At 41.5% G+C, this 19424-nt stretch overlaps 3 protein-coding genes across 5 annotated transcripts in view; 2 read left to right on the top strand and 1 right to left on the bottom strand.

Annotated features, from left to right (window-relative positions):
• strip2 (striatin interacting protein 2) overlaps positions 1-8347 on the top strand; it is a 41923-nt gene extending 33576 nt beyond the window's left edge. The window contains 2 exon segments of the mRNA XM_085138722.1: positions 111-7707; positions 8315-8347. Coding sequence (XP_084994848.1) covers positions 111-361 — 251 coding nt within the window. The 3' untranslated portion in view covers positions 362-7707; positions 8315-8347.
• On the bottom strand, positions 2799-7321 carry morn2 (MORN repeat containing 2). Of its 2 annotated transcripts, XM_085138742.1 has the most exons (7): positions 7186-7321; positions 7052-7084; positions 6930-6980; positions 6651-6757; positions 6432-6568; positions 6065-6127; positions 2799-5198 (listed from the first exon to the last, which is right to left on the bottom strand). In XM_085138742.1, exons 1-7 carry the CDS (start codon positions 7190-7192, stop codon positions 5096-5098), a joined length of 501 nt encoding a protein of 166 aa, XP_084994868.1. In that variant the 5' UTR covers positions 7193-7321; the 3' UTR covers positions 2799-5095. The 2 variants fall into 2 exon arrangements, with proteins under 2 accessions (XP_084994868.1, XP_084994869.1); XM_085138743.1 differs by lacking the exon at positions 6065-6127.
• On the top strand, positions 7591-19420 carry dhx57 (DEAH (Asp-Glu-Ala-Asp/His) box polypeptide 57). 2 transcript variants are annotated; one of them, XM_085138721.1, is made up of 25 exons: positions 7626-7707; positions 8315-8348; positions 8455-8634; positions 8727-9005; positions 9087-9293; positions 9426-10318; positions 10411-10592; positions 10712-10833; positions 11918-12113; positions 12211-12335; positions 12455-12588; positions 12678-12732; positions 12828-13039; positions 13128-13244; positions 14203-14299; positions 14446-14619; positions 16157-16357; positions 16466-16742; positions 16981-17076; positions 17166-17249; positions 17469-17606; positions 17692-17766; positions 17853-17987; positions 18076-18276; positions 18503-19420. In XM_085138721.1, exons 3-25 carry the CDS (start codon positions 8459-8461, stop codon positions 18644-18646), a joined length of 4320 nt encoding a protein of 1439 aa, XP_084994847.1. In that variant the 5' UTR covers positions 7626-7707; positions 8315-8348; positions 8455-8458; the 3' UTR covers positions 18647-19420. The 2 variants fall into 2 exon arrangements, with proteins under 2 accessions (XP_084994846.1, XP_084994847.1); XM_085138720.1 differs by lacking the exon at positions 8315-8348 and having other exon boundaries at positions 7591-7707.
• The last annotated feature ends 4 nt before the right edge of the window (positions 19421-19424 follow it).

Raw genomic sequence — 19424 nt, 5'->3', positions numbered from 1 at the left:
AGAGCAAGCAAGCTGTCACTGTGAGCGTGAGAGAGAGAGCGGGAAAGAGTAGGAGATAGAAAGAAGAAGCAGGCACTTAAATTCAAATTCAAATTGTGTAAAAATCACAGATATCGACGCACGGCCGTGGGACTTCCAGGCAGAGGAGTGTGCCCTGCGGGAGAGCATCGAGAAGTTCAACAGCCGCCGCTACGAAAGGAACAGGAACGGAGATTTCGCGCCCGTGGACAACTGCCTGCAGAGCGTGCTGGGCCAGCGCGTAGAGCTGCCGGAGGACTTCCACTACAGCTACGAGATGTGGCTGGAGAGAGAGGTCTTCTCGCAGCCGATCCAGTGGGAGGGGCTACTACAGAATCCATAACGTACGGGGAGGGAGGGAAGAGGGGGGGCATGAGGGCGTGGGGTGGATGTAACTGTGCGAAGGTCACACATTGAGCCTCTTGGGGGTGGTTTAAGGAGGTCGTACCAAGCAGCGCATTGCATGCAGCAATGGAAGAAACGACAAGAGGATCAAAGATGAGTTGTAAAATGGATCAAATTAAAGAGTGCCACACACTGACATGTGCCTATAACTACTATGAACACACATGACCGGCAAGAACAGAGGTAGCAGATATAAGAAACGCCTGGTATCGCTGTAGCAGGAAACTGTTTTTTTTGGCCAGTTATACTGCCCCGCCCCCCATGTTAGACAACAAAAACATCAATTTCTACACCATGTCCCTTTTTTTAACATGTCGGTGCTCTTCTGATTCCTCTTTATTTGTATCAACGTGTGTTCTAAACATTACGTGATAAATGATTGTTTGAAAGAACCTTTTTTTTTTTAATTTAACACAGAGCCTACTGTAGGTATAGGGATTGTGGATTGTCGGTGATGGGTTTAAACATTTCTATTATATATTTTGTATAAAAGAGAAATGGAGCCACAGGGTTATGATAGTCCAAATGTAGAAATGGGAGCTCTTTGCTCCGAAGGCACCAAAAAAACTAAAGAGAAATATACCAGCGTATTAGTGTATGGGTTTGTTCTGTGGATGTGTAAAAGTCTTTGTGTGGAGAAGGAAATCTGAAAAATGGGAGATGTGAGTTTAAAAAACAAAATGTTTTGTCTTAAAAATATATATATATCTGTATTTTTAAGTAGAAAATGAACCTTATATACAGAAATCCTGCTATTCCAAATATCTTAGCTTCATTTTAAGCAACATCAAACCTATAATTACTGATGTCCTCCAGGGTTTGTTTCGATACATGTCATGAGAGATGAAGAGGTCACAGAAGCTAATTGGGTGTACTTTTTTATCAAAACGCTTCAGTTTTTCATATCACTTTGAATGAAGCTTGTGAACCGTGTGCAATGAACTTGCTTTTGAAACGGTTCCTTCAAAAGGTGCAGACCAAGCCTGCAACCACTCACAGTCAGTCGCTGTCTTCAAAGCCACTGTGGTGTGCCAAGAACAAAGATATTGACGAACCAGCAACAAGATGGAGTCAGTCTTCTATCAGTCTGTCACTGAATATGGTCAAGTTGGAAATTAAATGCGATGTGTTTGTGATAATAAAGCAATCAGCTTTATTATCACAAAACACAAAATTACCTTATCAAAAGGTAAATCAGTGAAAACTGCAAATCTATTGCTATCTACAGACACAGAACATCACTGCTTAGATTAAGAGTCCAGCCAGAACCTCAAAGATCTGAAATACAAATTCAGAAATGGTGACGTAATTGCTGCAGGACAGCAATTTTTACTGAAAATTACACAGGAATTTAACAAAACGCAGTCAATTGAAAGCCAGTTGTTTTGAGTTCTCTGTTGAAAACAAAAAACAAACTGGCTCAGATAGATTGCAACATGTTGGTAATTTGTCTGCATTTCTAAACGGACAATTATTTGCAAACCTTTTTCTGTTTGTCTGGCAGTCAGTCTTGAATTGGACAACGACTGTTTAAAAACAGGTTTTCTCCCGGCAGGCGACCTCGACAGTTACAATTGGGACTGGTTGCACAGACGTAGGGGCGTTGCACTCTCGATCTCCCCAGTTGGTCACCACAAATGCTTGCAATTGGTTGGCGAATGTGAAAAATTCAGTGCAGCTCCTGGGCAATTACTCATTTCTCCTAGTTGCAATGAGGTTATAGTTGTGTGACTGAGCCATAATATGACCTGTGTATCACTTGTTTGAATTTGTTATTGACTGTGGAATGGGGAAGTTTTTACCTGTATGGAAGACCAAAACTGCCAAGATTAGAACTAAATTAAAAAAAAAAGAGTGACTCAGTTAATTAATATTCTTTAAAATATACCAAAAATATAGGCATAGCATTTATTTACTCATGCATTTATTCTCATATTTGCCAATTTATCCATTTATTTCTTTTTGTTCATTTGTTTATCTATCCATTTATTATGTTTCAACTACAACCTTTTCATTTTTCAATAAATATCTCATTATGTTATGCAAATTGAGCTGCTGTAATTTCAAGTTAATCATAAGATCAACATCTTATCCTTTGGTTAGTTAATGCCAGACTCAACTTGAACAGTCAGAGCGCTGCTTGAAATCGTAGACACTAAGGCGGAAATAACACTGAAATAAATTCACGATTTAAAACAAATATTTTTAGTAAATTTCATCCATTCTCTTCTGCTTTTCCCTATCAGGGTCACGGGGGCTGGAGCCTGCTATTTTTAGTAAATGGTTAACAAATTGATTAAGGATTTAAATTTAATTGGAAATAAATATGTTCAGTATTTGAAAAACAAGTTCAAAATTGTCTTTAAAAAAAAAAATTATTAGTTTCCTAAATGTCAAAGCTTTGACGTTAAAGTATATTTTTCTTTGTTTATTTTCTATGACTTTACAGCTTCAAGATGTCTTTGGATTATTGTGGTAACAATGCAAACAGAGAAATACTCAAACAAATATTAATACATAAACAAACACACAAAATAGTTTCTCTCGATGCACCAGAAACCTATTCAATAAAAAACATTTTAGACATAGTTCTGACAGATATTTGCAAACATTATTATTCAATATTATGGACATATTGGAAAGTCCACAAGTCTGTCTTGATCGTGTCTTTTCTTGGCTGTTGTGAATAGAGAAATTTACACACACAGAAGAAATTCAAATAAAAGAATGTAATTGTCCCTTTTTATAACTAAGTTAAGGCAATTTAAAAGTTTTTCATCCAAATAATGGAACTTTTTTTTTATTGATTGTTTAGTTTGGCACTCTTTGTCCTCCGCAGATTTAAAGGTCAATAGTGTGTCTGTTTTGTCTTGGCACGCCACAAAGAAGCAAAACATTAGAAAACAAACAAAAAATATTTTATGAAGTGTTTCCAAAAGTTGCAATTTGTTTATTTTAAAGCAAAAAGACCTCTAGAGTGAAAACGAATTTGTTGTCTTGGCTGGACTGTGTCTGCTTGCTTCCCTGAGCTTTTCTATCGAACCATCTGGAGTTATTCGAACCTATGATCGGAACAGTGGCCATTCTGTTAACTGACGCCCCACTTCCACTCAACAACAGCACAACACGCGAACCACACTGGTGGTGGCGGTTGTCACAATAATGGTGCTGCTTTTCCAGTTTAGTGCAACTTCCTGTAGATGCGACTGCCTAAACGATGCTTCAGAGCTGAGCACCTCGATTCCTGGATATGTCTTTACTTAAGCACACAAACAAGCACAAAGGACAAAAAGCATGTACTTTTGTTTTTTGTACAATTGTTGATTGTTTCAGATTGTTATCTACTTGCTTTGAGGGGTTACGAACCGTTACGTATTATCTCTGTATAGAAATAATTTTGATACTCAGTCTTGTTGAAATGTGCATGACCATGGTTCTGTTCTGTGTTCACGTGTTAATGTGGCATTTTAAATGGCTAACCTTTTTGTCTTTCCAGTCCAGTAAGAAAAGTTTCTTTTGTTTCTCGTACAGTGTTGTGCACCACACAGGATTCTCTTTTTGTTTTCTTCTTCAGGAAGGCGATATCTTTAACGATAATATTGTATACTTTATAGATTCTCAGGTTTATGGAGATGAAATATATATATATATATATGACAACAGTTTTAAAAGCTTCCTTGCCATTCTCTGGCTCACTACCTGTAAAGAGGAATATACATTCTGATACACCTGAACCTCTAAACATTTACTGCATAAGCTGTGCATCGTCACGAAAACACAGTAGCTCATTGTGAGTGTTGGTCGCACTTAAAGTTCAGATGTAATGTTTATTTCTTTTTGTATCTTGTGCCAAATTTGAGTGCCATTTCCTGTTTTTATTCTCTTGTTTCTGCTATCTGCATTCAAGTCCGTACTGAAGACGTGGAACACAAAAAAAATGGGTTTTTTTTCTACCTGAAAACTGTACAATCAGTGAAAATTGCCGTTTATTGTATCTGGGGTAATATTTCACCAGAAGTGTTTAGTATTGTATGGACGTTATTACCGTATATATGTGTTTTTTGTTACTCGCACTTCCATATCTGCATATTCTAGATCCAGTAAATACTCGACACTGAAGATGTTCAGGGGTATGTGCAATTACACATCCATAGAGACATTATACGATAGAGTGACAGATTACGATATCAGAGTTGCAGAGTTGCTTATTAAACAGTGTTGAACACTTGTGTTTGTTTGTCGACTCATTTTAATTTGCTGGCCGAGTTGTCGGAGGGGTTGTGGGGGGCAGAAAGCCAGTTCACACACAAAGCTGTGTGTACACACGCTGAAGGTCAAAATGACCACATACTCACTCTTCCCCAGGCCAATGTTCCAGCAGTTTGGGTACAGCTGTTATGGATGGGGACATGAGCCCCTCTGGGATCGGATGGTGGTGCAGTGATAATAAAATTGCCCTGCACTTGTCCTTCACTCTCACAAAGAGTCAAGACACAGTATTGTAGATACTTGACTCACTTATGCCAGCGACTGTCGCCCACTAATATATGAAGTGAAAGAAAATGTGCACAAGATCTTGTATGAAAAACAAAATACAGAAGAAGTTTGTTGTCTGATGCAGTTACATTTTAATGTTATAGATATATGTACCAAAGTCTGCTATTTATTTTGCCTAAAGATTGTGTTCCAATTTGAGTCCAAGCGCTGCTTTGCCGTGGAACTCCCCCGTCCAGACCAGTCCCTGTGCGCTAATGAAAGCCCCATCTCCCTCCAACCTGGAACACACCAGTAAAAACAGCTAAAATCTTCAATTTCATCTGCTTGAACCAAACAAAGCCAAAGACCCAAAGAAACAACAAATACTGGGTTACACAATATTGTAACTAAGCGCGTACAATAAATGAAAATAAGGAAAGATCATAAATTTGAGTCTGGTCTGGATACAGTTCATCCAAACAGTTGTTGTTACCATATATTCTTTCCCGGGGTTTGACCTATGAAGGAAGTTTAACATAGCCAGGTTTCCTTTGTGTTAGCTGGCTTGACCAGACCTAAGAACATCAGCTGGGAAACAAACGGGTACTTTCTGCCTCATGCTTGACTATTCTTAAGACTATAAAAGATTAATTGAGCAGAAACTACTCCAATCACAGAAATTGTCACATGAACAGATTATAAAGAATGTAGAAATATGCAAATAAAGATGTAACTAATCAATGTTCTACTCTGTGTTCAAGAAGCTGCAGCGTAAAATTGATTTAGAGCAGGTTGATTTATGCTTTTTTTTTTAATATCACCAGCTGAGATCATTTAAATTCCTCTTTTGGTTCCTGCTTTGATTTTACTGTTATTCTAGTCTTCCTAGTGTTTCCCTGACTCCCCCACTGTTTTGTCTATGTAGTAGCACCTTCTACTTATTATCATGTTTTAATGTTAAGTCTTATTATTTCAGTGTTTATAATTTGTCCTTTAGCTATTTCCTGCTTTACTTTGATAGTTGGTTTCCTAATGTGTCAGGTTTCACTCTTTCATTCGCGCCTGCTTCTCTGGTTGTGGTTGTCTTTGCTTGATTACTTTCACCTGTGCTTGGTTCCCCACCTGTTTCTCATCCTCAGTCAATCACTTGTGCATATATACTGACCTGTTTTTCAACCTTGTCCTTGTCATATCTTTGCGTTGGCTATATTTTGGTTCCCAGGTTGGACTGTATAATCATAAGATTAGAAAAATCCAGTTTGAACTTTGGAATTTTTGTTTGTTCCCACATCCTGCATTTGAATCTTCCCCACACTAAGCAATGTAACTTTAAATCTCATCTGATCGTCAGGTGCTTTAAGAACTTTACTGGGTTTGTCTGGGATTTCCTGTTTGGTCAATTGCATCTCCTGTGCAAGCTCCCAAATGACATGTTTGTGTCTTTTAAAATAAAAACTCTCATATAATAGTTGTCTTTAATATTTATCTGATCTTTTTTTTCAGAAAATATTTTTAAAAGGCATTTTTTTTACCTGTTATTATGAAAGTGACCTTTACACATAGAACCATCTGGGAAGGTGTATGTTCCTGTGCCGTTGTACATGTTGTCTTTGAATTCTCCTTCATATTGTGCTCCAGAGGGATACTGCATGGTCCCTCTACCATGCATCTGGGAGAGCGACAGAGAGGGAGATTATGTTTGTCTAACCACATGGTAAAAATAACTGATGTTTGAGGTAGTAATTGCATACTTTGTCCTCATGCCACTCTCCAGTGTATGTGATGCCACTTGCTGAGGTGTGTTTACCAGCACCGCTCCTCACCAGTGCTCCATATGCAGACCTGCTGCACTCTCCCTCTGTGGAGAACAGAGGTTCATACATAACTAGCATAGACGTAAATTTCATCTGAGCAATCACATTGAGGCATTGTGTATTGCTTTAACCAAGAATTAGGTATCTTCTTCCCAAATTTTCACACGTGGAAATGTTTCACGTGTAAAGCTGGATCATCAGCCAGCTATAACTTACCATATCTGTCTCCGTTTGGAAAAATGTAGGAGACTTTTAGAGGTCCACTCCCTGTAAACAAATACACAATCATTCACGCTGTCACAAGAATACGCAAACTGTGGCACGAAGAGGATATTTACCATCAGTGTTCAAAGAATCGCTTCCTTTCTTATCTGAAAATGAAAATCACACCGAATCAGAACAGGGTTTGTGTGTGTGTGTGAGTGTGCGCAGACTAGGTGTTAGAACTCAGATCTTGACAATCACACTCTACCAGACATCCGTGACAGCTTCCCCCAGCTGGCAGATGGTTGTCAAAGCCGAGAGCAAATGCTGTGTTCTGGCCAACTTCTTCAATGTGAAAAGTCAGACAGCTGATTAGAAAGTTGTGACTATGACACAAGTTACAACCGCACTGTAACTGTTCACTTTGACTTGCTCTTAAATATAGCTAATGCTGCCAGTAAGCCGGGAGTCCTGTGTTTTAAAGGCAGTTAGAGGCTAGCCCTTGTTACCATGGTTACGGAATTGGTGCAAACTAATATCTTTAACGGCTTGTGCGACGCTCTAAAGGCGTTTTATTAAACTACCGTTTTTAAATAACAAGAAGAAAGGCTTACCGCCGCTAAAACCTTCGACTTTAACCTTGTCAAGTGACTGAGAGATACTGTTTTGCTAACTTTTTATTGTATTTTTTTTCTAAGCGCGAACGTAAACCGGAAAGGAAACGTTGAACTCAAGAGTTTGGGCCAATAGAAGAGATGCAGGCTACCGGTGGTCAGAGCAGCTGGTTCAGGTTTGTTCGCAATTGTTATTAAAGTTTCGTTTTTCAGTTTCTTGCGCACTTTACCGATTATAACATGGCTCTATACTTTTTGACATTTTAAAGCATTTAGACTCACTGACTTGACTTGCCGGGAGGCTTTTTTCAGTTAGCTTACTGTTACATTAAAAGTGATGAGTGTGCTTGCTAGCTGTTAGCTCGTTAGCTAGCCGACTCCTTATACTTGAAGATGACTAACGTGCAGCACCTTACTTCCACATTATTCCTTATATGTTCTGGTCTTTTGTACTTTGCCTGTAGCCAGCCACCTAGCCGTGGGGTTAATCGGTCATCGCCCTGACTGGGTTGTTAGTCTGCACGTTAAGTTTGATTGCATAATTGTAGCCAGCAGCGCTGTGTGTCAGCCACCATCTCATTGCTCGCACTTGAATTGAAGTGCCAGCCAGCCCACAGCGATGTGTGACTGTGCTCTGCAGAGGGTGGACAGTAGTAGCTGCCTGCTCTTCCCGGGTCCGCAACCAATAGCTCTCTCTCCCTCATCTAGGATTTTTTTGGGGGGTATACTCCCAGGTTTGGAAAGATTTATTCAGACCATGCTTTTTAATGTCTCTTTTCGCAGATTGTTTTCTGCTATGATTGGACACTGATTGAGTGTAAGTATATTCTGACAGCAGTGTTTTTTTTTTTCTTTTTTTAATAGTCAATTTTGTATTTGTACTGGTGTTTATGTAATGAATCTGTTCGTGTGTCCTTTGGTAGAGAAATGAACGCAAGGAGAAGAGGTGGGAAGCCCAACAGAGGAGGTGGAAGATTTAATAAACAAAGAGGAGGAGGAGGAGGGGGAGGAGGAGGAGGAGGAGGAAATCGGAAAGGAGGAACCAAGCTCTGGGATGACGGGGATGATTTCAACCTTGATTTTGGACCCTCTTATTTCACCAGGTGTTAATTTATATTGAAGAAATATTTAGCTTTGTGTGCTCGGCTTCAGTTGATTTCCTATCATTTTGCCTCGTGTCTCGTTCTGTCTGCAGATCAAATAAAGGACGAGGTGGTGGCGCCCATGCTGGTGGCAGGGATGGTGGTCAAGGAGGAAAGAAAGCTAGAGATCGAGACCGAAATGGGAAAAGTAGTAGCAAGGCTCTGCCAAGGTCCTTGACGAGTACCAGGATGGACTCAAAGGTCAGTGAATGCATCAGACCAGAGGTGAGCAGTATGCCGTTGCAGAAGATCTTCATGACTAATGCGAACCAGGAACAACTCAAGGAGTTGCTGAGGATTTTACAGACACAGGACTCTGATGAACTGTATGAGTAAGTACATACGCACTTGTTTGAAAAGAACAATTAGAAAGCTAGGAAATAAACTCATGCAACCCTTTGTTTGTTCCTTAGTGATTCTGGTTCAGATTATTCCGGGCTAGATGAGGAGGAAGAAGAGGAATTTGATGAATTGGATTACCGTGAGGAAGGCCAGTTTTGGGCCACAAATGATGAGCCTGTGGAGAAAGCAGAGAGCCCAACATTTGACCTAGAATATGAGGATGAACAGCCCAGCCCTGAACCTGTTATTTCCTTATTTGCCATAGGAAAGCTCTGCAGGTGATTTCAAATTTTATGTTTTATTTCCAGAACCTTACCTATGAGCTAAATCAGATGTTCTGAACCTGTGCTTTTGTGTGTACATATAATTAGCTTCTAACCCACTGCTTTCTCATAATTTCCTCTGTGTAGATATGGTTTTGACAGGGAGCGCAGCAAACAGGCGCTGGAAGCTGGTGGAGGAGAGTTTGGGGCAACTTTGGAACAGCTCCTCCAACAGATTTTCACTGAGCGCTATGGTCAGAAAGCAGTTTCCCCTGATGGACTTGATGAGGTGCCTTTGGATGAGTGTGTAAACCAAAAGCAGGAGGAGGCCTTGGCTCTAGCTGCTATTTATGGCGAGCGCTTCAGTGAGCGCATTGCCAATGCTGTATGGACAGTAACCCTGGACCTGTCGTTCCTCTCACGATCTCCTGTTAAGAAAGGAGGAGTGGTAGGTGGAGGCGCTCCAAACATCGGTGACATTTGCAAATTCTACATGAAAGGTCAAGGCTGCCGCTATGGAGACAAATGTCGGTTCAAACATGAATTTCCCAAAAAAGACATGTCTGTGGCTGGTTCCTCGGACCTGAAAGGCCCAGGCCAGCCTGGTGTCAGCAGCTATTCTCCTCCTGAGTATGAGCTGGAAGTTCGTTTCCCCAAAGGGAACCGTTACCCTTTTCAAGCACCAATAGTTGCCTTCAGTACCAATGATGAGTCTCTCTGTGCTGCGGGGAGGCTCCATGTGACTGAGAGATTATTTGGAGAGGCATTGTCTGCAGCAGAGAGCAACCAGCCTGTTGTTTACACCCTGATAACCTTGTGTGAGGATGAAAATACCATGAAAGAACTATTGTCCATACGGCATCACAAATACAGCACCCCACCTCCTGTTGTTGCTGTTCCTCCGCCCTTTCTTGCCATAGCAAAGAGTAAAACTCTAAAGAGCAAAGCTTCTGAGGAGAGCACGAATGCCATCACCAGCAGTAGTAACCATGCAAACAGCGGGAGTGCTGCTGCATCTAACAACCCAAGGACTACAGATAGTAAGTCGGATAGAAATGTACATTTTTGCTATATATTTTCTGTTGTTTCTTTATACAATAGAGAGCTGTATTTAATTCTGCTCACTTTTTAGTAAAACGGACAGTGGATGCAGAAGAGCTGGATGAGAAAGACGAGGATGGGAGGGACCACGCAGTTCCAGTTAAGAACGACAGTTACGTCAAGCTAAAGAGGAAGATGGTGAAAAGGCACAATACGATGGACAATCTGCTGCTAGAAAATAGCAAGCTGTGCAAAGAGTTCAGTAGGAAACAGGTGGGTCTTAGGAAAAAAATGTGTATATTTGTTTGGTTTTTCTTCCTCCACATCCTTCTCAGTATGATGCATGCCTTGTAATCTGTTTCCGATTTCCTTTGGTTCCTCTGTCAAACCAGTCCTCCAGACGCTACAGTTCTATGCTTGAACAGAGGAAGAATCTTCCAGCTTGGCAAGAGAAAGAGCACATCCTAGATGCACTGGACCAGTGTCAGGTGCTGGTGATCAGTGGCATGACTGGGTAGGTCCCAGAGTTTTACCGTGACTTATAAATTAAAGAAAATATATATTTTAATGATGCTGATCCACCCTTTCAGCCTTTTTTCCCCCCAACCAATAGCAAGTCAAATGTGATGTATGGATATATGAAGGGTTTTAGCTTGTATGGAATTAAAAACATTTACATCAGATATATTAAAATTGAAAGTTTATAAATGAGATCTACTATGGCTTTCCTTACTTTTTGTCATATCTGCTGTTATCTTGTTATAATTATTAGAAGTTTTAAATAATGAGATCAGTGTATCGTCTTGATGCATTCTCAATCATCCAGGAAAGTAAATCTCCAAAAGTTGATTCTGTTCATCTGGACGTAGCGTTTTGTGGGAGAAACGTTTCGTGGCGAAAGATGTACCCTTAGGACAAGGAGGAACGCTGGTTTGAGCGCGGAGTCAAGGAGGCCATTTACGTGAAAAGGGAAAGACCATCTCTGAATCGAGGAGGGGGCCTAAGGGAATTTGCATAATTATGATTAAGGAACTGACCTCCTAGCCCATTGTTCCTTCAGTGGGCTGGTTTCAGTCATTATGCAAATTTACTGTTTATAAGATTTGGGGAAACCTGCAGTCAGCTGAGACTGAAGAAGTCACTTGGATGAGTGACGAAACATTTCTCCCACAAATCGCTACGTCCAGATGAACAGAATCAACTTTTGGAGAGATCAGTGTATGTACATAGGTAATCTCGATGAACCAAAAGCTCAGGTTTCACATTGTTCTAAACTCTCATTCTTTTGTAGTCTGGGTTTTGTATGAAAATGGTTAAGGATAAATGGTTCAATATGATCATCATATAATATAAAAATCATATATACCTTAGACAGAAACCTGCTGTGGCTTAACAGACAGCCTGTACTATAGTCCAGTGTAAGCTTAATATAAAAGAGGACTCGAGTTTGAAAGAAGTATAAAAATTCACCTTCACAAAAAAGACGCTAAACATGCCTGTGATTATTGCCTGTTCCTAAACATGCCTGTGATTATTGCCTGTTCCTAAACATGACTGTGTTTCATGTGCTTTTTTGAATTAATGTGATTTTTCTGCAGGTGTGGTAAGACCACTCAGGTTCCTCAGTTCATTCTAGATGCCTCTTTGAGTGGCCCCGCGGAGCAGGTGGCCAACATCATCTGCACGCAGCCTCGCCGCATTTCTGCCATGTCAGTGGCTCAGAGAGTGGCACAGGAGCGCGCAGAGTGTCTGGGGAACTCTGTGGGCTACCAGATCCGCCTGGAGAGTGTCAGGGTACAGATATAAAAACATCTACAATACAGCATTCTGGTTGTCTGTTTTTTATCTTAATACTATATACTCTTCCAACACCGACTGCTCCTTTTATCAGACTTCAGCCACCAGGCTGCTATACTGCACCACAGGAGTGTTGCTGAGGAGACTGGAGGGTGAGGCGGACCTCAGAGGAATCACGCATGTCATCGTGGATGAGGTGCACGAGCGAACAGAGGAGAGGTGAGACAGAAATACTTCAGCTTAATGGCACTTGTATTGTAACGTGTGGAAAAATGAACCTGGAAAAAAAAAATTTAAGCTGCTTCTTTGTTTCTTGTCTCTTAATCTGTTATTTTCAGTGACTTTCTGCTGCTGGTGCTCAAAGACTTGATGGTGCAAAGGCCTGACTTGAAGATTATCCTCATGAGTGCCACTCTTAATGCAAACCTCTTTTCTGACTATTTCTATAACTGTCCTACTATCCATATACCAGGTAATCTATTAGCAGAACTGACAAATTCTATTCTTACACCTCATTCTATGCATTCCCCTCTTCATTCTAATAAATGTGTGTTGCTCCAGGGCGCACCTTTCCTGTTGACCAGTTTTTTCTTGAAGATGCCATAGCTAAAACTCGGTAAATACATTTTAAAACATTTAAGTAAACCGTAGACTGTCTTTACAATTTGCGTAGTAACACAACGGTTTGTGTATTGTGCTGTTTTTTTCCAGCTATGTCATTGAGGATGGTAGCCCTTACATGCGCTCAGGAAAACAGAATCAGTCAACCACGGGTGCCCGAAGCAGAGGGGACCCGAGTTACGTGGTAGATGATTTGAGTGAAGATGTCTGGAACTTCATGTCTTTCTGTAATAAAGACTTTGTCAAAGACTCGGTCCCAGACCAACAGCTCAGCCTGCAGGATCTCACCATCAGATACAAAGGTGAAATGAAAATATATTTAGGTTTTAATCAGATAAGCTGCCAGTTCCAATCAGGGCATACATCTAAAATTTTGCATTGCTGATGCAGATACTAAGAAATCTGTGCTCAAAACCATCGCCACAATGGACCTGGACAAGATCAATATGGACCTGGTGGAAAGCCTGCTGGAGTGGATAGTAGAAGGAAAGCACAACTACCCACCTGGTAAGAAAACAACACTGACAGCAAAGCAATCTAACTCAGGTGGTAGAGCAGGGCTGTATCCCAATTCAGGGTCTGCAGCCTTAAAGTACGCAGTCTCAACGATCCTCAAGGGCCGCGTACTTAAAGACCGCTAAGGCCGGAAGTGCGAGGCTTGTGAAATGGGACGGTCTAGCCTCCGTTGCGCTGCCCAGGTTGCCTAGCAACCATGATACTAACAGCTGGAAACGTTTCATACAGCTTTGTTTGACAGAAATGAAGGAGAACATCTTTTGTTCATTTGTTTCTTCATGAGCTTTGATCATTCTCTGATTAAGGTCAGCTATTGAACGGCGTATATTTTAAAGTAAAGGCTTTAAAACCAAGTTAGTACAAACGTCACTAATGTCACATAACTTTGCCGACATGTGGCCAACAGGAATGTTTTAATGTTCTTCGTTATTAAACATTTGCACATAAATAAGTGACATAATATTCAGTACTTACTTAAAGTTTACTCTTCGGGCGCCCCTCATCCGCCGTTTTTTTTTCGGCAAAATTATCCACACCCACCGCCGCGCTATGCATTCTGGGATATGTTGGGCCACGAAGTCTACACCGCCACGTCCTTGAAATTCAGGGAAATGAAGGACGCATTTGAGGGCCGCATTTCGAGCAGCCTTTGAATTGGGACAGCCTTCGTCGCGTCGCTGTGACGTAATCGGCCTTAAAATGCGGCCTTTAAGGCTGCAGACCCTGAATTGGGATACAGCCCAGGTCACATGCCAACTGGAAGGTTGGCGGTTCTGCTCCAGTCTGCATGCCGAATATCCTTGGGCAAGACTAACGCTTTTCTATTCTATCTAAGAGCCAGTCCAGTTAACATTACCATATACAGGTGGCCAGTAAGTCTCTGATGTACTGATCTGGATTGGGGACAGCTGTGAAGCTGAACACTGGTTATGTTGCTTTGTGTCTGCAGGTGCAGTGCTGGTGTTTTTGCCAGGCCTCGCTGAGATCAAGATGCTCTATGAGCAGCTTCAGTCCAATAGAATGTTCAACAACAGGGGCGTGTCCAGGTCTGTGTGTGTTTTATGGCAACACTTGGTTTGCAATTGTATGTGTATAAAATGAAGCTAAAAGCTGAACCAGTTTTTTTTTGTTTGTTTGTGTGAAAAATTTTGACTGAAACACATTAATTGTAACTTTTTGTCATGCCCATCAGGTGCGTGGTGTTCCCCCTTCACTCAACATTGTCAAATGAGGAGCAGCAGGCAGTTTTTAGCCGGCCTCCAGATGGTGTCACAAAGATCATCATCTCCACCAACATTGCTGAGACCTCAGTAACCATCGACGACGTGGTTTATGTCATCGACTCCGGAAAAATGAAGGAGAAAAGGTAACCTTCTATTATGCTAGCCCTAAATGCTCATTTTTAACAGTTTTGGGTTGTGAATTCAGTGTTGGGAAGGTTACTTTTAAAATGTATTCCACTACAGATTACAGAATACATGCCCCAAAATGTATTTTGTAACATATTCCGTTACGTTACTCAATGAGAGTAACGTAACGGAATACTTTGGATTACTTAATATATTATTATGCTTTTTTACAACTACATGAATGTGATTTATTACTATTACTGAAGGTTACTCGCCATACCAATTCCGACCAGATTTTAAAATCGTAATATAAAGTGAGTAACAGTAGGGTGGACATTAGGTCAGGCTGCAGTTTTTGCAGCAATCTCGTATAGTAAACTATTCCGCGCGTATATAAAACAGGTCCGTGGCTCCGAACAGTAGTAAAGGGACCTCTGGCTAATATGTCAGGTTCATGTTGGGCTCGTAGCCGAAAACTATCTTTATTTTGTTGTCTGGGTCAACTTTGCTAGCGAGAGACAGAGAGAGGCGTTGAAAGGCTGCTCCAAAGGAACTTATTGTTTCGGAGTAAAACAGAACACGGTGTACAGTCGAGTCTTAATAGCTTACTTACAACTGAGCTCGTCAGGCACTCTTCTTGGCTGCAGTGGTTATTATTATATTTACATGCTTCCAGCTTTCGGCTCGGTGATAACTCGTACTTTTCCACTCTCCTTTTTCTCCGTCCCTCGCGCTCACAGACACATAACGGGTATGGCAGTCCATTTTCCCTGCAGCACGGACTACACTTCCCATGAGGCTACATTGTTTAGGGCTATGCCTGTAACACTCTGCCTATTGCATTCATGTTAGATAATTTTTTTAAATATTTCTTCACGTCATTATGAGACACGAGATTGAGACACGGGCATTTGAGCCTCTTAATGTGTGTTTTGTTTGCATTTCCACCAGTGTGGAATTACCAAAAATAGAGAGGGCATAGCCTAACATATGAAACAGGAAAAGACCGCCGTGTAATCCATTTATTTCAACAAAGTAACTGTATTCTCAATACCACCTTTTTAAACGGTAACTGTAATGCAATACAGTTACTCATATTTTGTATTTTAAATGCGTAACGGCGGTACATTTCTGTGAAGTTTCTCAGTCATCCCGGTCATCGTAGTCTAAGGAGCTTGGAAAGAAAAGCTCATGTGATTAGGTAGAGGATCGTCAGGGGGTCCCTTGTCCCTCTTTGGGGGGAAACTCATGCTGGGTTTTAAATCTGGGACTCTCCGCCATTTGACCCTTGGAACTGAAGAAGCTTCTCGGATGAGAGGTGAAACGTCTTCAAGCAACTCAAAGAAGTCCAGACGCTTTTCTTTCCAAGCTCCTTAGACAACGGCGGTGCATGTATTCCGTTACTTCCTAACACTGTGTGAATTATACTTCTTGTTTTTTTTAAAAGGCCCATGCAATCATATTAAAATGGTTTTGTGATACATGAAGATGCACTGATATATGCTCAAATCCACGAATCTCTAAGTCTCCCATGATATTTTTTTTTTCTTTCAGGTACGATTCATCTAAAAGCATGGAGAGCCTGGAGGACACGTGGGTTTCTCAAGCTAACGCACTGCAGAGAAGGGGTCGAGCAGGTCGTGTGGCCTCGGGGGTCTGCTTCCACCTCTTCACCAGCCACTGCTTTAAACACCAGCTGGCTGAGCAGCAGCTGCCCGAGATCCAGAGAGTGCCTCTAGAGCAGCTCTGTCTCCGGTAGAGCCGTCTGTTTTTCCCACATAACTCTGACTATAAAATGCAAATGGAATTTGATTTGGAGAAATTCCAAAACGGTTGTTCACAACACTGACCTTTCTGTAACAGAATCAAGATCCTGGATGTGTTCGCGGAGCAGGCGCTGGAGTCAGTCTTCTCTCGGCTCATCGAGCCCCCGTCAGTAGGAAGCTTGGACGCTGCCAAGCAGCGCCTTCAGGACCTGGGAGCTCTGACCACAGATGAGAAGCTGACCCCGCTGGGCTACCACCTGGCCTGCCTGCCTGTCGACGTGCGCATCGGAAAGCTCATGCTGTTCGGCGCCATCTTCCGCTGCCTTGACCCAGCACTCACCATTGCTGCAAGTCTGGCCTTCAAATCCCCATTTGTAAGAAGGCGCTAGTTTCTGTTGAGAGACGCTATGTGCAGTTCATCTGCAGCATGCCACTGATTTTAGGCTCATTAACAATTACAAATATAGTACACAGCGCAGTAATGAGCTGCTTCGTCTTTTCTGTTGGTTTTTAACAGATAGGAGGTTACATAATGACATTTATTTGTTTATTATGTATATTTGTAATGCAAGTGTCTAATTCTATGGAAATGAAAATCTGGTCTGCTTCCAGGTGTCTCCATGGGATAAGCGAGAGGAAGCAAATAAAAAGAAAGTGGAGTTTGCAGTGGCTAAAAGTGACCATCTAGCTTTGTTACAGGCATACAAGGTCCCTACTGCATTTGCTTATTGTGATAAGATAATTCAAAGATGTTGAAATGCATACAGATAATATAAAAACTTTTTTTTTTCATGCAGGGATGGTGCTCTGCAGCAAGGAATGGCCACCGTGCCAGCTTCCTCTACTGCAGGGAGAACTTCCTGTCATGGCGGGGTTTACAGGTGAGGCAGTGGTGTCCAGAAGCACTTAATCACTTGTCCAGAATCAATAAACTCACTTGCTCTACAGTATAATTCTGATCTTCTCTGTTTGAATATAAATCTAAAGCAGTGCTAAAGCTTATGAAGTTCTTCCAATGTATTCAGATTTAATTTCAAATGGCCCGAGCAGTGTGTTTTATATGGAAAATACTTGAAATGGTGAATTGTGACCTTTGGCAGGAGATCGCCAGTCTGAAGAGGCAGTTTGCTGAGCTGTTGTCTGACATTGGCTTCATCAAGGAGGGACTGAAGGCCAGGATTATTGAGCAAATGTCTTACAAGGGTACAGACGGGGTCATGGAAGCTACTGGCCCTGAGGTGACGCATACAAATCACTGAATCAGTGATTCAAGGGTTCATCTTGGAGAAAATAATTCAAAAATTCTAATATTTTGCATCTCAGGCAAACCTAAATTCCAGAAACATCCGGCTGATGTCCGCCATGCTGTGTGCTGCCCTCTATCCTAACGTGGTCCAGGTGGGCATAGTCCCCCTCTGTGTCATACAAGTAAAGAACAGCAAGCCAAACAGAAGTATGAAACATTCACACTTGATGTCCTGCAGGTACGAGCTCCTCAAGGGACTTACAAGAAGACGGGCACGGGAGTGATGAAGATGCAACCCAAAGCCAACGAGCTCCGCTTTGTGACCAAGAACGACGGTTACGTCCACGTGCATCCATCATCCGTCAACTATATGGTGAAGTTAGGGGGGGAAAAAAGATACACTCCAAATTAAACAACTTGTAGGAGAAATAAGCCTCACCTTTCTGTTCTTTATGCACCAGGTTCGCCACTACAACAGCCCGTACCTGGTTTACCATGAGAAGGTGAAAACGAGTCGCGTTTTCATCAGGGACTGCAGCATGGTGTCTGTTTACCCGCTGGTGCTGTTTGGATGCGGACAGGTCAACGTGGAGCTGCACAGAAGCGAGTTTGTCATCTCCCTGGATGATGGGTGGATCCGATTTGCTGCTGCTTCACACCAGGTCAGAGGATCTGATTTTTTTTGTTTTTGTTTTTTTTCTTTGATCACATGAACAAAAAGTTTCAGCTGGCTCAGAGCTTAGTATTGCAACGGGCGTACAAGCTGTGTAGTTTATATGCTTTAAAGGTTTAACAAGTTTTATGGAGAGTGCAAGCACGACAACTAAACAACTACAACATATAAGGTAACATATATGTTACTACATGTGCTTGTGTGACTATATCCAGGTGGCTGAGCTTTTGAAGGAGCTGCGCTGGGAGCTGGACCTGCTTCTGGAGGATAAAATCAAAAACCCGAGCATGGACCTGTGCAGCTGCCCCCGTGGCTCCAGCATCATACAAATGATCGTCCACCTCATCTCTACAGAGTAGCTCTGCTACTCAAAGCTTCCTTTATTATTATTTCTTTATTTAAAGGGCTCATATGCATGGAGCCCCAGTGTTAATGTCTTTGTGCTCCTGCATCACTTCCACAAAGTCTTTATTAAAAATTCTTTAAAAAGTCAATATTACTGCATTGATGGTGGATAGTCAGAGGAAGATTAGCTGGGCAAATATTTGACATGAGCTCAGTTTCAGTACACCACAGTGTTGCCACCTGACACTTAAAAGTGTTGTTTTCCATGGAGTTGCTTTTGCACTCAAGGTTTTTAAAGCAAATTCTGCCTTTAAAGAAAAAAATGTCTCTATGCAGGTGATTATTAAGATTCCACTCTTATTCCTGCTGGACTAAAGCAGCTAATGCTTCGTTCAGTTTTTGATGTCATACTACCGCTGCATGGTATGTGCACATAAATTGGCACATGATTGATTGTTAAGTGATGTCACAGAGTTTGTATACAGTGGTTTTTTTATTTTGGGTTGTGTCTTGCTCACAACTGAGAAGTTTCTTGGGTCCATATTGGATTTTGTACTATGAGTTTATTTGTAATGCATGACTAAAAGATCCAAGAGCTTCTGCATGGTATACAGTTGGTGTACATTTACTGAATGTATTTAAATGTTGAAGTACAATTTCACAATGTGAATGCAAGGGCTTTTTACACCAGGATGATTTGGTGAGAGCTGCCAAAGAAACTGGAAAGCTACTGTCTTAACATGAATTCCACTGAACGCTGCACTACCATTAAATTATTGTGATGATAACCTG

This window comes from Neolamprologus multifasciatus, chromosome 17, assembly GCF_963576455.1.
Source record: "Neolamprologus multifasciatus chromosome 17, fNeoMul1.2, whole genome shotgun sequence".
Classification (NCBI taxonomy): domain Eukaryota; kingdom Metazoa; phylum Chordata; class Actinopteri; order Cichliformes; family Cichlidae; genus Neolamprologus; species Neolamprologus multifasciatus.
Note: the sequence above shows the minus strand (reverse complement) of the source record. Positions and strands in the feature narration are given on the sequence as shown.

What these genes read in the sequence shown, in the direction of transcription:
- dhx57 (XM_085138720.1), top strand. Translation starts at nt 7,673, where the DNA reads ATGCAGGCTACCGGTGGTCAGAGCAGCTGGTTCAG. An exon ending in GGACCCTCTTATTTCACCAG is followed by an intron (nt 8,635 to 8,726) that starts GTGTTAATTTAT and finishes TTCTGTCTGCAG; the next exon opens with ATCAAATAAAGGACGAGGTG. An exon ending in GGAAAAATGAAGGAGAAAAG is followed by an intron (nt 14,620 to 16,156) that starts GTAACCTTCTAT and finishes TTTTTCTTTCAG; the next exon opens with GTACGATTCATCTAAAAGCA.
- morn2 (XM_085138742.1), bottom strand. An exon ending in GGTCACTTTCATAATAACAG is followed by an intron (nt 6,128 to 6,431) that starts GTAAAAAAAATG and finishes ATGATTATACAG; the next exon opens with TCCAACCTGGGAACCAAAAT. An exon ending in AGGACAAGGTTGAAAAACAG is followed by an intron (nt 5,199 to 6,064) that starts GTCAGTATATAT and finishes GGTGTGTTCCAG; the next exon opens with GTTGGAGGGAGATGGGGCTT.